At 41.0% G+C, this 24,296-nt stretch overlaps 1 protein-coding gene across 1 annotated transcript; it reads left to right on the forward strand.

Annotated features, from left to right (window-relative positions):
* Positions 1-15,413: 15,413 nt before the first annotated feature.
* On the forward strand, positions 15,414-23,386 carry LOC308082722 (synaptotagmin-2-like). The gene is made up of 8 exons (XM_080424693.1): positions 15,414-15,627; positions 15,789-15,946; positions 18,348-18,470; positions 19,597-19,764; positions 20,736-20,903; positions 21,783-21,900; positions 22,129-22,262; positions 22,731-23,386. The coding sequence occupies exons 1-8, from the start codon at positions 15,447-15,449 to the stop codon at positions 22,944-22,946; spliced, it is 1,266 nt and encodes a 421-aa protein (XP_080280819.1). The 5' UTR covers positions 15,414-15,446; the 3' UTR covers positions 22,947-23,386.
* The last annotated feature ends 910 nt before the right edge of the window (positions 23,387-24,296 follow it).

Consider the following 24,296-nt stretch of genomic DNA (forward strand, 5'->3'; position numbering starts at 1 on the left):
GGTAGAGCTCAGTTCAAGCCCACTTCTTTTCTTTTTTTGGTGTGTTTTTTACCCCTTTTTCTCCACAATTTAGTCGTTGATTCCTCCCCACACACATTCCTACTGGCTCACCTGCCAGTAAGGAGCCCCCACCACCGGGAGGACGTAGCACCTCCATCCTACTCCTCTCACTCAACACTGAGAGGTGCCGCCCCAGCCCGTATAGTAGGGGGTACTAAGTGAAAAATCGTTACGCGGCGGATAAAAGCATGAAATTTGATACAGATGTCCCTTGGGTCATCCTAAAACATCCTAGAAGGGGTGCCCAAAAAAATCTTAAACAGGAAGTGAGTTATAGACAAAATCCAAAATGGCCACCTAAACTGTTGACCGTTGACTCAAAAGACACCAAAATAATCTCCAAAAAGCATAAAATGTGGCACACATGTCCCTTGGGTCATCCTAAGACATCCTAGAAGGGGTGCCCAAAAAAATCTGAAACAGGAAGTGAGTTATTGACCAAATTGAAAATGGCCGCCTAGTGTTGTCGATTGACTCAAAAGACAACTAAAGAATCTCCAAAAAGTATAAAATGTGTCACACATGTCCCTTGGGTCATCCTAAGACATCCTAGAAGGGGTGCCCAAAAAAGTCTTCAAAAGGAAGTGAGTTATTGACTAAATTGAAAATGGCCGCCTACAGTGCTGGCGATTGACTCAAAAAGCCTATAGAATCTCCAAAAAGCATACAATTTGGCACATATGTCCCTTGGGTCATCCTAACACATCCTAGAAGGGGTGCCCAAAATAATCTGAAACAGGAAGTGAGTTATTGACTAAATTGAAAATGGCCGCCTACAGTGTTGAAAGATGATGCAAGATACCTAAAGAATCTCATAAAAGCATGAAATGTGGTACAAATGTCCCTTGGGTGATCTGAACGCATCCTACAAGGGGTGCCCAAAAAGGTTTTAAACAGGAAGTGACCGCCTAAAGCAGTTGACACAAAAGAAAACATAAAGGGACGTCATTAAAGTGTATAATTTGGTACGTACATTGAGTGCTTCTTAATATATCCTAGAAGAGGTTATTTATTGCTTGTTTATTAAACTTTTTAGGAAGGGACCATGTTGAAGAAATTCTAAATGGCTGTTTAAACAGTTGACCATGGCAGTCTGCATATTATGCAGACTCAATACGACAGGTTATGCAGTGCATAACCTGCCGTATTTTGTAGTCTACCTTCTGTTTTCATTTCTACATCACTTATTCATTTTACTTTCTGCATAATTTTTTTATTGTACTCTTTGAATCTTCTTTATTTATCTAACTCTCTGCATATTCTTATTTATTTTACTCTGCATCTTATCTTACTCTGCATATTCTTATTTTACTCTCTGCATCTTATTTATTTTGCACTCTACATCTCCTTGCTTGTTTTACACTCTATCTTCTCATGTATTTTCTTCTTGATCATTACTGTTTTTTGTGATTAGTGTTTAGTAACTAGTACATGTATTCATGTGTGCCATTTCGCAATTACCAGCACATTGGCATAATGCTCTGCAAGGTAACCCAGCATCCCGGCATCTACACTTTCTCGAACAGAAGGGCTCAGCTTTTTAGCCACACTTGAGTTCTCTACAAACTTAAGCAGCCTCTGGCAAGAGTGTCCATAAAGGTGTCCACGAATCAGCGACTTTAATCCATCCATATTTGTCAGGAGATGGTAGAGATTGCAAAATTTGTAAATATGTAGATAACTTGTCTGGCCTTCTGTTGCTCTCTTGTTTTGATCTCCTTCCCACTTGCCCCCCACCCCTCTTCTTCTCCCCTCTTCTCCCCCCCCCCCCTCTTCTTTCTATGGAAATTAACGTTGCGATGGGAACGATGTACAAAAACGAATTTCACCCACTTCTTTACCTTGTAAACCTGTGATGTGACAATAAAACTGATTCTGATTCTGATTCTGATTCTGATAGCTTTCAGGCTTCTGGACCAAATGCCAGATTGGCTGCTCGATTTGAATATTGTAGCAGTGCAGCCCGTGTGGGAGGAGTGTTTTCCATTGAGAGACTATTAAAACTTTTTTTGGCACCCCTTAGGATGCATTCAAATCACCCAAGGGACATTTGTACCAAATTTCATGCTTTTATATGAGATTATTTTTTATGAGTGTCTTTTGCATCGTCTGTCAACACTGTACACGGCCATTTTCAATTTAGTCAATAACTCACTTCCTGTTTCAGATAATTTCAGGCACCCCTTCTAGGATGTCTTAGGATGACCCAAGGGACATGTATGCCAAATTGTATGCTTTTATGAGATTCTTTAGTTGTCTTTTGAGTCAATCGACAACACTGTAGACGGTCATTTTCAATTTTGTCAATGACTCACTTCCTGTTTAAGATTTTTCTGGGCACCCCTTCTGGGATGTCTTGGGATGACCCAAGGGACATATATGCCAAATTGTATGCTTTTATGAGATTCTTTAGTTGTCTTTTGAGTCAATGGATAACACTGTAGGCGGCCATTTTCAATTTTGTCAATAACTCAGTTCCTGCTTAAGATTTTTTTGGGCACCCCTTCTAGGATGTCTTAGGATGACCAAAAGGACATGTGTGCCAAATTGTATGCTTTTATGAGATTCTTTAGTTGTCTTTTGAGTCAATCGACAACACTAGGCGGCCATTTTCAATTTAGTCCATAACTCACTTCCTGTTTCAGATTCCTTTGGGCACCCCTTCTAGGATGTCTTAGGATGACCCAAGGGACATATGTGCCAAATGTTATGCTTTTTGGAGATTCTTTTGGTGTCTTTTGAGTCAACGGTCAACAGTTTCGGTGGCCATTTTGAATTTTGTCCATAACTCACTTCCTGTTTGAGATTTTTTTGGGCACCCCTTCTAGGATGTTTTAGGATGACCCAAGGGACATCTGTATCAAATTTCATGCTTTTATCCGCCGCGTAACGATTTGGCCATTTTTTGTGCTTAGTACCCCCTACTAGTAGGAGTATGTACAGTGACAAATATCACTCTCCCCAACCGGCTTCCCTCCCCCGAACACAGGGCAAATTGCCACCTTCTGGAAAAGGGAGCTACAGATATGCACAGCAGCAATAAAATCATGAATCATGATTTCATTCACCTGGGTGATTCATAGCTCAATGTGCCTCCACACGCAGATGATTCATTATGGAGACACTACAGGGCTGCTACCCTGTTCTGAATCTAAATTCAAGATTATGACTGGACGGTGCATTGCAGATGTTCTCCTTTTAAAACTTAAACAGCTATATTATTAACCCCAGACACACAAACACAGACACAGACAGACAGACATACAGATAGACCCTCTTCTAGATGTCAACACAGGAAAATTACACTAAATTGAGGGCATTTCTCTGCCAGGTCAGGCGGAAGACTGGTGTCTTCCTGGTGTCGCTGAGAGATAGAAAGGTTTTGTAGACGGCTTGGCTCTTTAGACCACACCATAAAAAAGGCAATTTTAAAACATGCTTAGTTTTAGAAGTTTTTGCCAGTAGTGTATGGTAAAGGAAAAGGTGAAAGATAGGGTAAATTCTCTCAGGGGCAGCTGTTGCTTAGGACCAGAGGTGGACGGAGTACTCTACCCCAGTACTTGAGTAAGAGTACTAAATTTACTCCGCTACAAGTAAAAGTAGCTCAGTCAAAATGTTACTCAAGTAAGAGTAAAAAAGTACTTGCTTTTAAATATACTTAAGTATTCAAGAGTACATGCTTTTAGAAATACTTAAAGACGGGGTGCCGTGATTTTCAGTGATTCCCCCCCCCCCTAAAACATAATCATCAGGTATTATGGTTATACTAGGAGGAAATTGTTAAAATTATGTTTTTATGTCGACACGCCTCCAGTTCATTAAGTATACCTGGTTCTCACCTTAGCACCTCCTCCACCACCTTAGCACCACCCACCTGTCCTAGTCCCTCCTCCTCCTCATGCCCACACCTGTTGTGTTATGATAATGAGGGGGAGGGTATGTTTTTACTATGTCACTAAAGCGCTGTTTCTCTATTGGCACGTTTGACCATCAAGGTTTCAGCCTCCAGGTAGAAACTCAAAATAATAAGACAAAAAACATCATAAAAACACCACCAGGGGGCTTAATGAAGTTCTATCAACCTCATAGACACATGAAAAACAGAAAAAGTGCAAAACCATGGCACCACCTCTTTAAGTACAAGTAAAAGTAAAAGTACATTTCTTATTTTTCACATCAATAAATTGCTGTAATTTTTTATATGGCTTTTTTTTTAAATCAAAAGTCAAATTAGTGCAGCATTGGTTCGAAACGAGTAAACAAAATGTATATCTTTATAGCCTAGTGGTGCAGCACAAAATAACCAAATAACCACAAAATATTAAATTTAAATATACTGTCTTGAACAGACTAAAATATGTCTAAAACCTCAACAATTCCAATGCAACAAAATAACTCCTCATCTAAGCCAGTGGTTCTCAACCTTTTCAGGCCGTGACCCCCCAAAATAATCATATTTGAACTGGGGACCCCCACCCTGATAAGCACTTGGAATGTAGGAGTTGAGGCATTCCATTTAGTTTGACTCAGTACCACAGATAAATACTGTGAAAATACCCGATCTACAAGCTCACAACTCCTCGCAAGGCGCAGGCGTTGTGAGCTTGTAGATCAGCTATTTTCAAAATGTTTGCCTCTGTCTTATATTATTTGACAATTTGGCCAATGTTTGACAATTTTTTATAGTATAGTTTGTTGATTACTGTTGATGCAGAATGGTCTTTTTTCATTTCTTTTCTTTTCTTTCTTTAGGTATTAAAAAGGTCTTAAAGGTCCTTAAATTGTCACTTCACTGTCATCTGGGGACCCGGGACCCAACCCACAGGTTGAGAACCACTGATCTAAGCAGTAGCAGTGATGTTAGGTTTTCAATGTAGTTAGTGGCTGCCAGGACCCAGGAGTGGTCATTTGAATGGGTCCAAGCCCAGGGACAATTTGTGATTTTATGAGTCCCAATAAAATAAAAACGTTTCCCCATTCATAGTCAGGGGATATTAGCAGAAAAAATTCCAATCTTGGAATAAATTCCTTACCAAAAAAGATCTTCACCAATGTGTTTGTAAAAGTGTCTAGTAACACATCTCACAAAGACTGAAATGTAGTTTCCCTAGGGGAATTTTTGACAGCTGCTGAAAGTTGGGGTACCCACCATAACCTTACGCGGGGAAAAAAAACAAAATTTAATTCTGTTTTAAGTAGCATGTGAGGGGTCAAACTAGGGTGTTTTTATGATTCTGAATCCATTGCAAGCATTTGTTTTGCACCAAAACCACTCCTTGGGCTAAAAACAGCCCAATCTCAATGGGCTTTTTACACAAAAAGTATACCTGGAAAAGGATGGCTATGGCCGTTTTTAGCCCAAGGAGTGGTTTTGGTGCAAAACAAATGCTTGCAATGCGTGTGTGTCACACACACACACACACACACACACACACACACACACACACACACACACACACACACAGGACTGACTGTTGGGAGCTATTATAGATTATTATAGATTATAAGATTGGCTATTTTCGGCATGCAGCTAAGTGAAACTCATTTCGATGCCATCACGGTCCGCCAAAAGTACATTTTAGTCGAGTAAATCAACTGTAGATTTTAGTCGACTAAAATCTTATGATATTTAGTCGACTAAAAATAGACTAAATGTAAAACATTTCAGATGACTAAAATATGACTAATACAAAACAGAATTTTATTCAAAAGACGACTAAAACTAAATCAAAATTTGTCAAAATCTCAACACTGACTGGTACAGTATGTTTTCAATGTCCGTGCTGACACACAGTAAACCCTGACCTCCACTAATAACAACTTAATCCCTGTATACTTTGTTTACCGGGGTCCCCCAGGGCTCTATATTGGGTCCGCTAAATAATTCCTCTAACCCAAATCTCTTCAGCGAAAATAGACGATCTACTGTATACAAGCTATAGCTAGAGCTGGTGGATCTACTCATTTCACCACTGAAGAATGCTTTTCAACAGAATGTGGACGATGGGGTTCATGTGGTCATGGTGGAGCTGGATGCCTTCGGTCTATAACAGACACAACGACAGCTACAGAACAGAACAAACACAGCTACTATCTTCTTCAATCCATGCTCTCATCATAAATGCCCTGTCAGGAATGTCATCCTTTGTCTTCCTTATTCTCCTCACACACAGCTCTCACATTCATTCTGAACCCCACCACGCTTCCTGTTTTTCTGCATCTCGGGTCGATCCGCTCGTCTCTCCCAATTTACCCCCCCATGCCCCCCCCCTCCCCCGTTGCCCCAGACTGCATCCTCAAATTCTCGGCTTCCCCACCACGAGAGAGAAAAGATTCTCTTGTCTTCCCAAAGTGGAAAATAGTTTGAGATGGAATGTCAAGACGATGGTGATGGCACCGGACAGAACCCCTCAACACACACACGCGCACGCTACAGGGAACATTGGATAGGGTTCCTTCTTTGACGAATACAACGTGTGGCCAATTGCATTTTAGGGGGGAAAAACAACAACCAGCCAACCTAAAAGTACTCAGTACTTTTCAGCCTTCCTAGAAATTTACTCGAGTAAAAGTAAAATATTTGTCTTGGAAATGTACTCGAGTAAGAGTAATAAGTATCAGAGAAATCTAATACTCAAGTAAAGTACAGATCCTCAGAATATGTACTTAAGTACAGTACTCAAGTAAATTTACTCAGTTACTGTCCACCTCTGCTTAGGACACAGTATAACATTTCCTGGCTCATCCTGGCTTTGTCACAAAGTCTCTTTTTCCATTGTAAAGCACTTTGTATAAAGGTGCTTTAGAAATGCAGACCCTTTTCCATACATATAAATGCACACCATTCATTTCAGTTTCTGTATCAAAGGCCCAGTGATTGATCAATGGAGACTCATCCTTCACGGAGCATGAAGGTACACAGCAATCCAGCCAGGTTGTTTGTGAAGTGTTGCACTGACAGATGGACGACCTACTACCGACATTACCATCATTGAAGGCCCATCGCAAGCAGGGATAAAAAGGAAAAGGAGACATATTTTCATGAAGGAAGGAAGCCACTGGGACAGAATGTTTTAGTATTTTGACACAGAAATTGGGTTCCCTAACTTTGATATAGCTAGACAAGGTTTAAACTTGTACTAGGAGAAGTCAGTAGAGGGCAACAAAGATATGCCACTTCCAAACTGGCATGAATTCTGCAAGCCTGTCTCTGCCCTGGATAGAATAGATACTTACAAAATGATGCAGCAACTCAGGTAGATTTACGTCCCCCTTTGGTTGAAGGCAGTCATTGCACTCCAAAGCCAAGTGACAGCAGCTATAGCACTGTGGCTTTCTAAAACAGCTGCTGGCTCAACAGGAACACATGGAGGTATTCCCCCAAGGAGACTGAGGTGAGAAAGGCAGGGAAAGGTGTTTGCATGCTGTGTCACAGTAGGGCAGAGTAAGTGGTTATTAGTAGAGTACGGTAACAATTTGAAAGACTTTTTACTTTGAGCAGATTTTTTAATTAAATGTTTTACTTTCAACATCAATATGGCTTTTGAATATGACTTAGCAATATGCAGCGTTTAGATCATATAATTGCAAGGCCCTCAAATCTGATCCTCTCTGCCACACCTTCCTCCATCTGAAGGAATAGTATTTTCAACTGTCATGTAACAACCAATATTTTGGTGATTATCTGGTTGAGAGATGAATGAGAGAAGTACTTACCATAATTATGTGAGTGAGGTTCTTCTAACTCGAGGGGGCAAAGCTCGTCATCTCGGTGTAAATCACATGCTGAGGTAGGCCTACAGTAGGTAATATCAGCTTCATAACATGATAATGGCCTTTGCCATCCACTTGTTGACTGCATTTGTTTACATTTTAAGAGTTGTAGATCCTGTCTGCAGTCCACTGTGTCTGTCCGGTTGGATAAGTGAGATACCGGCATGTTCCCCAAATCAATAATTGTCATGATAGTATAGTGACACTGGCATTGGATAGGATGCTGGCTTGCACGACATCATGTAAATTCATCCTACGAATTGGGGTGAGAACACGTTCACTGCATAAGCGCAGTGGTGTATGACTTGGAGTTGACTTTGTAAAGTCAGCTCGGCTTAAAAGAGTTTTGCAGTTCGCCTCCCTGTCTTGCATCTCAGTAAGCACCTGCAGCCGCCCCTGCATCATGCATCACTGTTTACCGCCTCCTTCTGCTCACGCAGGAGCTTTACTCAGCCTCGCACCAAGCACCCAAAGCAATGCTTGAGTATCGATCTTTTAACGGTAGGCCCTCTGATTGCCAGACCTAAAGAGTGGCATGCTGCTGCATTTGGCTGTGTGAGCAGCATCATAAATGAGGTTGGAGAGAGAGAGAGCCAGAGAGAGAGAGAGAGAGAGAGAGAGAGAGAGAGGATATGTAGAGAGAGAATGACTGTTTGCATGTGCATTTTGAGTGGAGAGACAGAGAGGGAGGTGTTTGTGTGTGTGTGTGTGTGTGTGTGTGTGTGTGTGTGTGTGTGTGTGTGTGTGTGTGTGTGTGTGTGTGCGCGTGCGAGTGTGTGTGTCCGTGTCCCTGTGCGTGTGTTGGGGGGGGGGGGAGAGGGGGCGGGAGATAGTGTGCAGGAGAGACAGGAGGGGGGGGGGGACTAGTGCTGCAGTGGAGAGCAGTGAGAGGAGACTGCAGTCTCTGCTTATGGTAGAGATCAGAGTATGTTAGCACAGCACTGAAGCTCCATAGCCCCTACCAGTTCTTCATATTGGATGGGCTAGCCTGCAAGGGGGGAAATTACATTTGAAGGGTAAGATTCTTTTTGTCTATCTTAATGCCTAATTTGGATTTAATAATACAAAATTAAGAAATGCATTAGAGGATAGATGGTCTATCTCAGATTAACTTTAATAATGATTCTTATCTCTTTTGATCTTTAATCTGAGTAGCAAGTGAACTATTCTTAGCCCTCTGTGTCTGGAGATGCTTTGAAGATCCGTGTACTGTATGTCAGCATGGCTTGGACGTTGTGGAGCATGAATATACAGTATTTGTGCCTGATTGGTGCTGGCCAGTGCTGAACCGCTGAAATCTAAAGGCTGATAAGGGCTGAGTGCCAGTGGAGCAGGGGGGCAAACCGCCAAACACGGGGAGGCACGTACAGTAGATGTGGTCGCTTTATCTCTCATCTTCTAAATCGGCTCTCATTTAAATGAGAAAGGAACCATCCTTTCTCAACCATCCTATCTAAGTTATAGAAGTTTTGCTGTTGGGTCATTGTGAAAGTGGATCAATGGGAGGGAAGGTGGAAGTAAGGAATGTAACTGAGGGTTAGGAATTTATATTGCTGTTCTTCTCCATCAGAAATCTGGTTTTATTAGAATTTCGGTATGTTTCCTCAGTGGTGAACTGCTGAGGATAATGTGCCTGTGTTCTTCAGGAAAGTAGATTTTTTAAAAAAAAATGGTTTATCAATCATATTATTTCTTTGGGTATGTGGGGCCGCAGGAGGGGAGCCATGTTACAGCTCAAACTTTCATCCTATTCTGGAACACAGCTAGAGAGCTGGCTGTCACCTTGTGTCCATGCCAACCTCAGTCAGTGATGTGAGTCCAGACCTGGACCAATTGGTTATTTGATTGGTTGGCCATTCTGGTTGAAGGCAGGTGGAGAGTGACTCTGGACAGCAAGCTGACACTACGAGAATTGCTTAGCAACAATGGATTGCTTGGCCTGCTGCATGCAGGTATCTGCGTGCAACATACTGTTACAGAGAGTGTTCTGCTTGTAACACAGACTAGACTAGGATTTGAGACTATTTGGACATTTTGATTTTATAAACATGTTGGGAAAATGTTTGGCCTATGAGCCACTGAGAATGAGGTTCCATCATCATTGTGTTTCCAGAACAAGACATACAGTATATAGTAGCATATAGCACATGCTAACCATGTATGTGCTCTATATAGATATATCGAATCATAACATGGCCTTAAAAATTCACAAATTTCACAACATACAGTATGTGTCAGGCATGGCACAGCAAACACACCAGATGTTTGTGTTAGTCGGCTGCAAAAGCCAGCACTCACTTGTCTTCCTTGCTCGTTTCGATGGTGACAAGACATGATGTGTTGGTTGGCTATACTGAGACAGATTGTTTCTCTCTCTCTGTCTGGGGTTTTAGCAGGAGATGAAAATCCTCAAAGCTTACAGCACTTGTGAGCTATGGAGAAATGCACACATGCACGCACTCACTCACGCACGCACATACACACATACTGACTATATTTGTCTTGTCCTGACACCTCCTTGTCACTTTCTTTCCATCACCTGCATGCATGTGAACCACTTAAACCATATATATACCGCCCAGGGGTCTATACCAGGTCCGCTCCGTAGATCTGCTATGTTTGCACAATGTTCAGTTATTGTAACATGCCCAGAATTGGGACGCTATTGTTCATGTGGTTAATTTAAAATGATTTATTTTAGGGTAATATCAAAACAAGGAAAAAGAGAGATTGGTTGTACAGTAATGTACCTCTGTTGGTCCTGGGAAATCCATTCCACTCACTGCCTGGTCTGTCATTAATTGTAAGAGAAATGGATCGATGCAGCCACTTCTGCAAACATGAGCACGTCACTGACGTTTTGTCTTTAGTTTTCTTGCTTCTTATGAAGAAAGAAGCAATGCGATGAAGGCAACAGAGAGAGAGTGGCCATGGGGGAACATTTAGTCAATTATTCTTAGCTATACTGAGTGGGTGGGTGAGTTGGAGATAGAAAGGCGCTATCCGTGAAAGCCGTGGTCAAATGTTTTACGTGTCCCTATAACTTATTTTCATTGCAATAACTGGACTATATTATTTAAACAGTGGACAAAACGGCTCGTGTAATGCCTGAAGATTGGCAACAGCAGAAAGCTTGTTTAAGATCTGTTTTGAAAATACTACCTAGTTCACCTGATTACTGCCACCTCTACTCAAAACACATGCATTGAAAAAGATGGCAGTTGCTACATCAGTGACCTGTTACTTGGTTCTGCTGTTTTCACACACACACACACACACACACACACACACACACACACACACACACACACACACACACACACACACACACACACACACACACACACACACACACACACACACACACTATGATCTTGTAAATGACTGTTGTATATAAATGTATTCCCCTTATGTTGCATTGAGATTTCTGAGTGATTTAATGCGCAGAGAATGCCTTTGATGGCTGTCAAATTTCTCTGCTGCATGTTAGTGAATGGTGTGTATAATTTTACACGCTTTGCTTTAGACTACAGCATCAACATCAACCACCTCCATCAGCTGTAAAGGCTAATAATATGCTGTTGTCACTCATTGTGATGCAAATAATGGACGGGATAATGTGATGCTCACTTGCAGGCCCGAGAGTCAAATTGATTTTGTCAGCTGTTTGCGGTGTATTGGATTTCGAGAGAATGGAAGGCATGGAAGACATGGGCATCCATCCTGCAGAGTTATTCCATCATACTTTGGTTTGTGGTCAGACGGACTGGCAGTCTCCATATCTATTAGACTTTTGTTTTGTTATGATATTCAGTAGGTTTGGGCATTGATATAAAATATGACAACCTCCAAATTTGTCATATTTTCTGGTAGAATGTTCCCGTAGAATGTTCGTCTTTTCCACCTATCTTTTCTTCTTTTTATACTGATGATGTTGATTGTTAACTGCAATCCAATCCAAGCAAATATAGCAGGTACCTGCCCATCGAAATCTTAAAAAACTTGCAGTATTGTACATTCAAAGATAATGTACAGTAGACTAGATTTTGGAACATTGGGGGACAAAAAAATGTGTTGATTTTGTTTGCACATAATCGGGTGAATTTGTACACACTCATGGTTCAATTAACACTCTGGATTTTGCTGTGTAGCTCTCATTTGGCTGGACAAACATGTATGCTGTGATGCCACTATTAGGATTCAGCCCACAGAAAACATTGAGCCTTCTAGCAGAAGTGTAGTCTTGGCTTGTGCTTATCCCTCAAAGGGATATACATTGTAATCTTAACAGTTGGGTTGCTCTCAGTTCTGATGGAAGGTTTTCATATTCAAGACTTTCTACTGAGATTACAAGCAAATTCTCAATGATTTGCGTACTCGTTCTCTTGTTGGTTTCAGAGAGGGATTAAGTGGGTTTCACTGACAGAAATGTATGCAACTGGAATGGAATTATAAGGAAGAATCAGACTAATACATCTCCATCACATGACTCCAGCAATAATGTGTACTGATTTGTGTGAGTTTTGGTCAAAAAACTGTAGGAGTAGTAGCAAAAAGCATGTTTTGAAGAAAATGTAAAATGGCAAAAAAGTTCTAGCAGGCGAAATCAGCGGGGGCTATATGGGGAGTTGTATCATCATCCAAGGAATCCATCCAGGGTAAAAAAGTATTGTATGACCTATGGAGTTATCGGACAAAACATGACCCAGCCTGTTACAGAGCCACCATGAGGCCAATTCAAAACAATTGCCCACCATTAGCTACTCACACAAATGGACAGATTGACAGGGGTGAAAACGTAATCCTTGCACCTGTCTGTTCTAGCCAAGCCCCCAGAACCCAGTGGTTGCATTGAAGCGCATTGGACATGCTGGCCATTCATAGGTACTGCAGTTGGGGCCACTGTACATGAACGAGCGAAAACGGTTTCGACCAATAATGGGCTCGACTCACGAGCTTGCACACAAGCTTGCGCATGGGGCTGCGCACCTCGGTGACCGAAACGCGTCGCAGAAGTCGCCCAAATAGGCCTCGCCCATCACATTTCACAACCCGGAAGAAGGGGTGATTTCGGCCCATGCTCTGGGTGAGCAACTCAGTGCAAGTGGACGGGAGGGGATATCTGGTGCCCTCTCTATTATTTTTTAACTCTAGCATGTTTGAGTTAATGACTTGAACCCTTAGGTGATGTGGGACAGAGACAGAAAAACAATCTTGTCTCAAAGTCATCTTCAACATACTTTTGATAGTGAGAAAACATGGTGTGCATCGCATTCACATCATTCAGACACTCATACACTTCACACAATACACATACTGTAACGTTTGCCTGGCTGCTATTTAAGTTTTCATTGTGCCTTTGTACTGTACTGGTTGGAGGTCCTGTATGAATCGTTTAATTTCCTAAATGACATCCTCAGTGAATGGAAGTCGGCCTATGTTCTGCCCCTGTTAAAAGGAGGAAACCCCTCATTTCAGAATATTTACAGGCTTATTTCAAAATGATCCTGGAGTCCTGGAGACCCTGGTGTGTAATCAGATAATGTTTTTATGTGACAACAATGTTTGTTCTACTAATTGTCTGCCGCAATGAAAGTGATAATGATCTAATTGATGCCATGAATAGGTAACAACTCTGTGTCCCCCTTTTACTGATCTTTCAAATGCTTTTGACGCTTAAAATGTTAGTCAATGTAGGTTTATCAGTGTGGGCAGTTGATTAGTTTAATAACCTATCCAATCCGGGAAAGCATCTGTGTCATTTTGGATTTTAGCTATATATATATATATATATATATATATATATATATATATATATATATATATATATATATATATATATATATATATATATATATATCGCAACATACATTTTCAGAAAACAGTTTTTAGAATCAGCCTCAGGTCTAAATGGGCCCGTTCGGTAGAAATGGGCCAGTTCAAGGGGAAGTCATCTGCTGTATTAACTGTCCAGAAGGTGGTGCCATGGGGCTCGGCTCTGTTTAGAGTCTACTGTATATTAACATTGTCGGGGAAAATGCCAGTTTAGCTAGCCAGATGACACCGTTATTTATTGATGTGCAGCAACATTAAAAAATACTTTTGATTGACTCCAAACTCCTGAAAGTTTTTAGTAAGTCCAAGAAGGAACCACAGACATTCTCACACTTAATTCTCACACAGGACAAGGAAATTGGAAGTTTAACCTAAGTTCTTAGTTTTTTTTATAGATAGATCTCACATTTAAGTCTCACATAGAAAAAAACTCTGCTTCAGGTATTTTTCTTTTGAAGCAAGAAAGACGCTAGGAAGTTAACATTCAACGCTATACTTCCTTCTGCTAGATCATGGCAATAGTCTGTACATGCACACTCCTGTATCACGACTACAGTACAGTATGTATGCTCTGGTGAGGATTGTGAATCGCAATCATATCATGTGGCGCAGTCGGTAGCGCTGTCGCCTCACAGCTAGAAGGTCCTGGGTTCGATTCCCGCCGGGGATGCTGTGGGCGCTGGGGGCGTGTCTTCTCCTCCGCGTCATCAGCGCCCATACCCTAGGTGGGGTTGGCGAAAGGGCCTACTCTGTGTGGAGTTTGCATGTTCTCCTAATGTCTCCTAGGGTAGTTAATACCCTCACTAAAACGTGTAGTAATCCTGGTCGCTATACCGCCTCCCCCATGACAGCCGGGGCGCCTGATGGAGGGGAAAGGAACTGGTTGGAATAACGTGTTCCTTCCACGTGCTACGTCCAACTGGGGAAACACCCCCCTGTCAGGTGACAAGAAGGTCAGTTGGCTCTCGTGCATTGAAGGAGGCATGAGCTCGGCTATGGGCTCCCAAGGCTGGCGGGGGGAGTGTAGCGCCCAGGATCACTTAGATAATTGGCACCGGGTGAAAAAGGGTTACAAAATAGTGGGATTAAAAAAATAAATTTAGAAAACATATCATTGTATAGGGGAGTAGGCTGGCCCTCCTTAACTTTGCACAGGATGAGTCACTGGTACTGTACTGTACTTCGTCATTTATAAGGCCAAACTGAGACCGCTCCTCATATACAGTACATGCGCTTTGTACCCTGCAGTACAATGCCACTTATCGGCTACATTTTCAAAACAGTGTACTGCTGACCGTTCAAAGAACTAGGAAATTGCAGGAGCTTATCTCATTACACTCTTTTAAAGCGTGGGTGAAGTTATTGAGGAAAATTAAATGCAGGTCTGTAATGTGTATGTTTTGATCCTTAAGTGTTGTGACATTGTTAGAAATCTCTTTCCATGGCTTCAATGTGTAACTTGATGGCTTTTTTTAATTTTTAATAATGTTAGAGGCCTAATCTGTACTAACTGTATTTATGTGTGTCTACATTTGCACCGATGTTTTCGGCCAGTTCTCTCTTGCAAAATAGATTTTTAATCTCATTGAGACTAACCTGGTTAAATCCATATTAAATAAAAAAAAGCAGAAATGAATTAAAAGGCAATGAACTTGATAAATGTTTCTGATTCTAAAACGGTTTCCCCTGATGTCCCCCACTGTCCCTTTTTGTCTCAGGGACTGAGTGCCTAGTCTTTCACAATGAAGTTTAACTTGTTCAAGAAGAAGCCAGAGGCCATGGTGGCTGCAGAGCCCACTGGGGCCACCACCGTGACAATGGCCCCCGCCCCTGCAGTTGTCTCCACTGCGGTGGCCGACCTGGCACCTGGCCCCTCTGGCAACCAGACGGAGATCAGCAAGAATGACATGTTTGAAGAGATCAAAGCAAAGTTCTTGAATGAAATTGATAAAATTCCACGTGAGTTGCAACAATAATCCTGCCTCCCAACCGTTTTACACACACAGAGGCTAAATTCTTCTGACATCGATCACACTGTACGTTTGATGTAGCATTGCCTCGAGAAATGACAGCATAGGTTGTTTGACTTCAGTTCTCCCTGTGTGGTTTTTTCATTCTAGTGCCTCCATGGGCTCTTATTGCCATCGCTGTGGTGGCAGCCTTGCTCATCCTCACCTGCTGCTTCTGCATAATCAAGAAATGCTGCTGCAAGAAGAAGAAGAACAAGAAAGGAAAGAAGGGAAAGGACGGCTTCAACATGAAGAACATGCAGGGCGAGGTATGACGCCTTGTGCTTCATACACGCTCACCCGCAGCACCAAAGGGTGGATCTCAGGGTAACAGTCATGTTTTGGGGTTACGCTGTGATTTCCAACTTTACCCAGATGACTTTTTTTCCATTGTTTTATTATGCTATAACTCCTAACTTTTTTGTTTGTGTATTAGAGCAATATATCAATGTGCCTCTGAATGATATAATTTACTGAGTTCTTCTTTTTTAGATGTGTTTAGCTAACATCCTTTGGTCTTTCACCAGCAGCTCTTTCTATAGGCCAGACTTTGAAGGACACAAAGGAGAGCTCTCTTCCCCTTCATTTACTTGATGTTGTTCTGGTGGTCATTTAAAGTGTGTGACGTACTCCATTGTGGTAGGCGGTGAAAAATGACACACACTGTTAAACGGTGGCAAGGTATAATGGGTAATGGGCATGTGGAAAATGACCAGTGTTGTCCCTGGTGTGATGATGTGTTAGATATACTGCAACCTCAAGGGCAACAGATATACTGTAAGTGCAAGACCCACAGACTCTTAAGAAATGAAGACAGACAAAAATCCAGGGGATAAATCTTAGAAAAACGAATGATTAACTCCATATTTAATACATTAGCATGCCCATGGAGATTTTCCTCCACACCAATGACAGTTAATTAAAACAACCAATTAATTGTGTCCGCAATGTGAATAACTGTCCCCGGCTGGAAACGTGACAGGGTAATTCCTCAGCACAGAAAACGAGTGTGTCATTTCTCATCCTATTTGTGGTGGTGGTGGTGGTGGTATAAGTGGTGTTACTGGTGGTGATGCTGACTGCCTTTCTTTTTGTAGCGTGTTTGGTCCTCGTGTCTTGTGAGTTGAACCTCTCCCTCTCTCTGCTCTCCTCCTTTTTCCGCTTTTGTGTCCGTCTTGTGTGTGCCTCGTGTTTCTTGACTGTGGTGGACCCTATAATCTACGGTAGGTGGATAGCTCACACTGAAGCTAGCTCTCTTGCCACTGGGCGGAGAAGGGTTTCATGGAATGAAAGTCGTAGCTTCCTTTACCTTTTTCCCCCAATCTTTTTTATTATTATTTTTTATTTTGGTTATGACAGCTTGAGAATGTAACAATTGGAAAGCTATGATGTGCTCCATAAACCCCAGAGAGGAGAGTCTAACCATCTAACACATTGTTCCTGAGACAATGTATCTGTATATGTAACTCACACCAATATTGAAAGTATTGGATCAAGACATGATATGCAAGACACGTTTAACACGATTAATCTATGCATGTGGTAAAAAAAAAAAAAGGGCATGGTTGGTTGTTTGGGAGACAGTGGAACGCTAATGATGAAACTGCATGAAAATAAAAATAAAAAAGAAATGTAATTTTGATTGCACCAGAATAACCGTTATACCCAAGGATGGCCTTAGATAAAGCAGGAGCAGTGAGCAAAACCTGACTGGCTTGAAAAGTAATGACAGGATTGCACAAACACTACAAAGTCCGAATTACCTTGGAAATTGCGACTGCAATAATTTTTTTTTTTAAATATTAAAAAGCTTGCTGTGCCCTTTAATCATGAACCATTTACTGTAATAATGGTGAGCTGAGTAGAGAGTGGCATTTTATGATTGCAAAATGTATCTAATTGCACATCAAGCTATGCAGACCCCTTTTTTGCAGTAAATAGTTCTGGACATTATCTTATTGCAAAAAATATGTCTGATGAATTAAAACACAAATTGAACTCCAGTCGCAAATAAATAAAAAATAAATAAAATACATGGTCAGGTCAGTATCTGAAAGCCCTGTCTTTGCCCCGAGAAGCCTTATTTTCCTATCATTCTGTAGGCATTGGAATTGGCTGTTGTTAGCTAGTTCCTTAAGGGTACTCAGTGAATTTACATGCCTCTGTTCATTATGTGAAATCAAAGAATCTAACAATCTTCACCTATGAACAAAAAAACACTCAAAAACAAAATGATAAAACAAAACAAAAACAAGGTGTTATCAGATTTCATTGAAAAAGGTTCACATTTCTTCTCCCTCTTGGTGGAACTAGCATGCAATGCCTCCACTGTCTCTGGCTGACTCACTGAACGGCACAAGCATGTTGAAGGAGCTGCCGAATGAACAAAAAAAAAAAGAAGAAAAAAAGAACACACAGTGAAGATGGGAGGTGTACTAACAAAATTATTTTGAATGAATCACCCATAGACGTTTGCAAAGTTATAACTGGTCAATCCATGACTGAATGATACAGTATGCCATCAGGTGCCCCAGGTGCCGCTCTACATAAACTCCTGGAGGCCCCGTGTCTGTGGCATGCTGTTATGGGGCACTCCCGTCTTCTGACACCTGATCCCCGTGCCTTTGACACTCTCTATTTTGTGTCATCTTAACACCACAGAAACACCAGGATGATGATGACGATGAAGGAGAGACTGGACTGACAGAGGAGGAGAAAGAGGAAGAGGAGAAAGAGGAAGAGAAACTGGGAAAGCTGCAGTATTCAATAGAGTATGACTTTGAGAACACAAAGGTCTGTGAATCATTACTTCTTATTACTGCTTTTTCTTTATCAGCATTTTTTGCTTTTCATATTGTTCAAAATTCTGTAATCAAATAATCAGGTGAAACAGTTTAGCCTAATCTTTATGCAAGACTCCAGGTGCCAACAAAAATGGAGAGCAAGGGCTCATCACTTTATTGAGACTAAGGCTAATGAAGCTGGATGGTCTATAATCGCTAAATCAGTAAAAAAAAAAGCAATCATACAGGGAGTGGTAATTTATCTCTACTATATTCAGTAACTATCATCATTACAGTAACCCTCTTTTGCCGTATCGCTGCAGTGTTGTGGTGATGGCATGGATTTTTGAGGCTGCGATGTGCTGAATCATTCAAGAGGATCGTTTGTTATGAATCAACATAATGTGGCTTGCTCCAAAAATAAAAATAATCTTGTTAAAACTGTACTTAATAGAATTGCAGAATTGCCTCGTGCTCTCGCATTTAGGTGCATATTATCCTGCAAAATATGATGGGGGGGGGGGAGAAAACGTTGGCTCCAGTCAAACAATGTGCAGGCTATTTAGAACATAATTAAGCATTTAGAAGACACTCTCATCCAGTGACTATGAAAGTGTCACTATTTGGCCTGAACCCTAAAATTACAGGGTAAATCACTTACAAATTATACAAATGAACAAGAATAGCACGTAGACATCAAACCTAGAATCTGTCTAAACATCATGCTATAAACAACATGCTGCTATCTAAATAACATTCTTAGCATTTGTGGTCAAGCAAACATGTCTCTCTAAATAACGTTAAGTGAAAAAAACAACATAGTGCATAGTATAAAGCATCTATCCAAAAATAGGTGACAAGAAGTGATACAAGGAATGAAGAGTGCTAGGGGGTGAGGTAGAGTCTGAAGAGGTGTGTTTTCAGATTGTGGTATCCCACTTGTCAAATAAAAAGTGATTGCATGGGTGGCTCAGGTTGGCAGATGATATTGTATAGCGGTATAGCCTAACCAATGTGTGGGTTTTCATGGGCAGCAGTGAGATTGACACAGGTGAATGAACCCAGAAATGTTGGGTTGGTCTCTGATAAATGTCTGTCTCCACTGACCTCTGCTCCCCATTTATCCTATACTATAGCTCACAGTCGGCATCCTCCAAGCGGCAGACCTAATCTCCATGGATGCAGGCGGAGCGTCTGATCCTTACGTTAAGGTCTACATCCTCCCTGACAAGAAGAAGAAGTATGACACCAAAGTCCACAAGAAAACGCTGAACCCCGTTTTCAATGAGACATTTGTATTCAAGGTAGGTCTCTCTTTGATGTGTATACCTGACCTTTGGAGAAAAATGACAAGAGTTTATTGTACTGTACCAGAGTAAAAAAAGTCCACACTACTGCATGTCATGAAGAAAGACTCCAAACAACAGTGATGTCATATTAACCACATGAACCCTGGCGTCCCAATTCATGGAGCAAACATTCAGTGAAAATTGTAGCTAATAGTAGCTTTTTTAGGGAAAAAAGGAGCGTACCTATTATAGAGCCCTGCAGGGTACCCCGGGCTAATAAATAAGTGGGTAAGTAAATATTTAGCATCTCCGATTTTGTGAAAACCCACTGCATGCCTTTCTCTCTTGGCGTGTGGACATGATGGAACCACACCCTGTCTTTTTTCTCTGGCTGCTGTGTACCCAGTACCCAGCCCATCCTCTCTCTCTCTAATGAGCTCCTCTGAGACTCGAGATGCAGCTTTGGGTCAGAATGGAGGCAGTGTTTATCTGAAAACTGGTACCAGCAGAATGAGTCCTGTTTGCTGTTCTCTCCCAAGCAATCCTAGAGAGAGTGCCATCATTACTTATTTTTTACCAGGTTTATTTCAGTTATTTTGTACTTCCTGTCTCTTTTGTGTTTCTAGTGAAAATTCTTTTTTTATACCAAGGGCACATGTCTAGATGGAGCATTTTCTTCTCTATGGGATCATGGAAGGACATATTAAGTAATCTTGTAATGCAGAATGCTTTTTTAACTATTGATATGAAACAACTGTATAAATGTGTTATTTTCCTATTTTACTGTAAAGGCATGTTTCTCTTTCAGGAAATATGTTCAAATCCAATTATGTAATTAAGCCAAAATTGTGGATTGTGAATATTTAAAATACTGAATTTATTGTGGATAAATCCAATTTATTTCCTGTGAATATCAATGAATAACATATCCGCCAAGATTCTGTTAAAACGTTACCATAATGTGTCTGTTTATCACATCCTCATAGGTCCCCTATGAGGAACTGGGTGGGAAGATATTGGTGATGTCTGTTTTTGACTATGACCGATTCTCCAAACATGACATTATTGGAGAGGTGAAGATCGCAATGAACTCCATTGACCTTGGACAACCCATAGAAGAATGGAAGGATCTGGAGAGTGCAGACCAAGAAGAGGTGCTGTTAACATACCCCCCCCCCAAAAAAAAGAGCTACAAGCTCACAACGTATCGCAATGTGACACCTTGTGAGCTTGTAGAATAGATCTTTTCAGCGAAGATATCTAGTGTAGAGCGAAAGCAGGAGGGTACCTAGTAGAGCCCATGGGAACTGGGCAACTAAGTATATGGTTTAAGACTTTAAAGGTATCATGACATTCATTTTCACTTTTTTTATTTTCAATGTTTTATTTGGGGTTTTATGACCTCAATTACACCCAAAAAACCTGAACTTAGAACATTCAGTGGATTTTCTGTGGTCTGGGGTTTTCTGAATAATTAGGCTGAAAAGTAATCTGAGCTTGGCCCTTCGACAGTGAGGTCACAGTCGATTAATCCCGCCCACTCTCCTCCTCGCCCCTCCCCCCCCTATCCTTTCCTTTGGGGGGGGCGGAGCAGAGGCGATGATTGACAGGCAAAATCCCTCACCAGCGACACCCGCAGGCAAAGATTTCTTTTTTCATTGCAGTTGAAAAGGCTTTAGAAATGTGAGAGAAAAACACCTGCCATGGATCACTGGAATGGAATTTTCACTTAAAACCTTTTGTACACTTTTGAAGGACCATGACAAAGACTTTGAATGTGGTGTAAAAGTGAATGTCATTAAACCTTTAAGTGGTCAATTTGTTGACATATTTAAAAAGTTGTTTGTTTTTTGACCTGACACTGAAGTAGTATATCAAATACTGTCATTTACCTGTCAGTTTGATATGGTCAAACATGATTATTGATATTTCAAAGCAGTTTGTTGGATGAACCATTAGTACTGCTATTCTCTAAAGGTCATTTTTCACTTGTTTGTCCCTGTCTACCTGCATCCAACTGCTCAATATTTTAGCCAGAGAAGCTTGGAGATATCTGCATCTCCCTTCGATATGTGCCAACTGCTGGTAAACTCACTGTCTGCATTCTGGAGGCCAAGAACCTAAAGAAAATGGACGCCTGTGGATTGTCTGGTACAGAAATATCATAATTACATGTATTTCAAATCCCTGATTTTAGATCAAACAAATATATTTGTTTGTTTGTTTGTTTGTTTGTTTCTTTCTTTCTTTCTTTCAATTCTCTCCAATGCTTCAATTTGTTTCTATTTTGATTGTGTGTATAAGCTCATTACCAAAGTAGCTATGTCTCATTGTTAAATGGATTAAATTTAACTGAACGATAATTGTCTTTGACTGCAGATCCTTACGTGAAGATCCAGCTTCTGCAGGGAGGTAAGCGTCTGAAGAAGAAAAAGACCACGGTGAAGAAGAACACACTGAATCCATACTACAATGAATCCTTCAGCTTTGAAATCCCCCTTGACCAAATGCAGGTATAGTACATTACAGTGTTTGACATGGCATATCGTTGCTGTCGGGCAGAAACCTTAGTATATCTCCATAGTTTCAATTTATGTTTTTTCATAGATTAATGCCCTACGTTGTCGTACAACAGTGTCGCACAAAAGTAGCAAAAATTGCCGATCTACAAGCTCACAGTGCGTCGCCTCGCGGGACATTTAATATAACATTTGAAAGTGAAAGTCTGTGGGTTTTATAAATATTTCCTGAGAAGTAACGGTTGTGGACTGGACATACAAGCTTTCCACCCGACAACGACGATAGAGTTAAACTACCATTGAGGATTTGACTGTGTGTATACAGTCAAAAGGGTCATGTGATGTTGCTTCTTTATTCCAGAGCTTTTCTATTACCTTCTCAACACATGGCCTTGAAAATCAGTTGCGCCAATGCTTTGAAAAGGGAAGAATGTTTGAATTTCTATTTTGTGCGTCTCTCAGAAAATCTTGGTGGCGGTGACGGTGTTTGACTACGACAAGATCGGAAAAAATGACGCCATTGGGAAGATCTTTGTGGGCAACAAGGCGTCAGGCTTGGGTCTGAAGCACTGGTCTGATATGATGTCCAACCCGCGCCGCCCCATCGCCCAGTGGCATCCATTACAGCCCGAGGAAGATATCGATGGCGAGCTGGCAAAACTGAATGCAAAGAAGTAACTAACTTCACCAAAGCCAACTAACTAACCGACTAACTAACTCAGAACCCCAACCTTTACACTGCATGAAACCCCATCTCTTTACACATGGCTATGGGTCATGACCTCTCAGATCTCTGATCAGCAAAAAAAGAGAGATCATAGAATATCTGCTTATTCATGGTTAAGGAAAAAAAAAAAAAGGGAAAAAAAAGAGAGAAACATGAATAGTACTTTTTAAAGCACCGCCACATTTCACACAATAGTGTAAGCAGGACTGAATGACTGGGTGACTGCTTTGTGGAAGGCAGACTTTTGAGTGTTTGTTTCAGTTGAACTTGCCTTTAGAAACAGATTCTCAGGTGGCTGACATGTGATGACAGGCTAAGTGGAAGCGATGCAGGAAATCAAGCTTTGTTTAGTTTTTAGAGCATTATGCATGCTTTACTTATTGTCCCACTGCTCTCCATACACCATGCCCAATATTATAACTTGCTAATAAGTGTGCTATAACTTTCAGTAGGAACTGCTGTAGTATTGGGCTATTTCTTGCATAAAATCTGTGTTAAATAAATTAATGTAAAAAAGGTTTAATTGAGATTGAAGTTAATGCAGCAATCCAGTTTGGAGTGTGTTTTTAAAGATGTCCACAGGAGATTGCCTTCATTTGACCAACTCTGTTGCAGTATATTCCCATTTGAGAAGGAGATGCGTATAATAGTATATGGCAGGGAAAACATTGTTCTGTCAGTTTTGTTTGTTTTATTTATTGTTCTTATTTGTCATCAGTTTCTCAGTCCATGATGCCATGATGGCATGTCTATATTTGCTCCAAGTGTCTTCAGATAGACCCACGTTGAGACTGGGTGTATAAGGGTGCTTTTCCCAATTTGACACTTTGGGAAATACAGTAGGCACAGAGTTCAGTTATTTTATGGGTAATTCAGAGCACTGCAATTTCTCTACGCAATGTTATAATGCTAATTTATGCTCCATCGTACTACGGTGTCACGTGTCAAAAATATATGATCTACAAGCTCACAACGTGTCGCAGATGCAACCCATTGAGAACTTGTTGACCAGCCATTTTTGCCGACCGACATCATCGTACAACAGTATAGTATAAATCAGGCTTAAAATAGTTGTGTCTCATAGTGAGTCTTTGGTCTGAACTAGCCTTTAGAGGGAAAGATTTTAACTGGGTAAACCTCACCCTAACAGGGACATTATGAATGTGACATCTATCTTGAGCTTTGCTTGACCACTTGGATGTAAAACCTTACTTATCAATAGACAAGTAAGGATGATGGAAGGCTTACCAATGTTTTTTTTTAATAATTGCAACTTTAATTTTGTTGTGTTTTGCTGTATA

Source organism: Gymnoscopelus braueri (genome assembly GCF_963280865.1).
Source record: "Gymnoscopelus braueri genome assembly, chromosome: 3".
Classification (NCBI taxonomy): Eukaryota; Metazoa; Chordata; class Actinopteri; order Myctophiformes; family Myctophidae; genus Gymnoscopelus; species Gymnoscopelus braueri.

Coding starts and splice junctions, on each gene's coding strand:
- LOC308082722 (XM_080424693.1), top strand. CDS start 15,447: ATGGTGGCTGCAGAGCCCACTGGGGCCACCACCGTGACAATGGCCCCC. Junction 20,904..21,782: donor AGAGTGCAGACCAAGAAGAG/GTGCTGTTAACA, acceptor TCAATATTTTAG/CCAGAGAAGCTTGGAGATAT. Junction 22,263..22,730: donor TCCCCCTTGACCAAATGCAG/GTATAGTACATT, acceptor TGCGTCTCTCAG/AAAATCTTGGTGGCGGTGAC.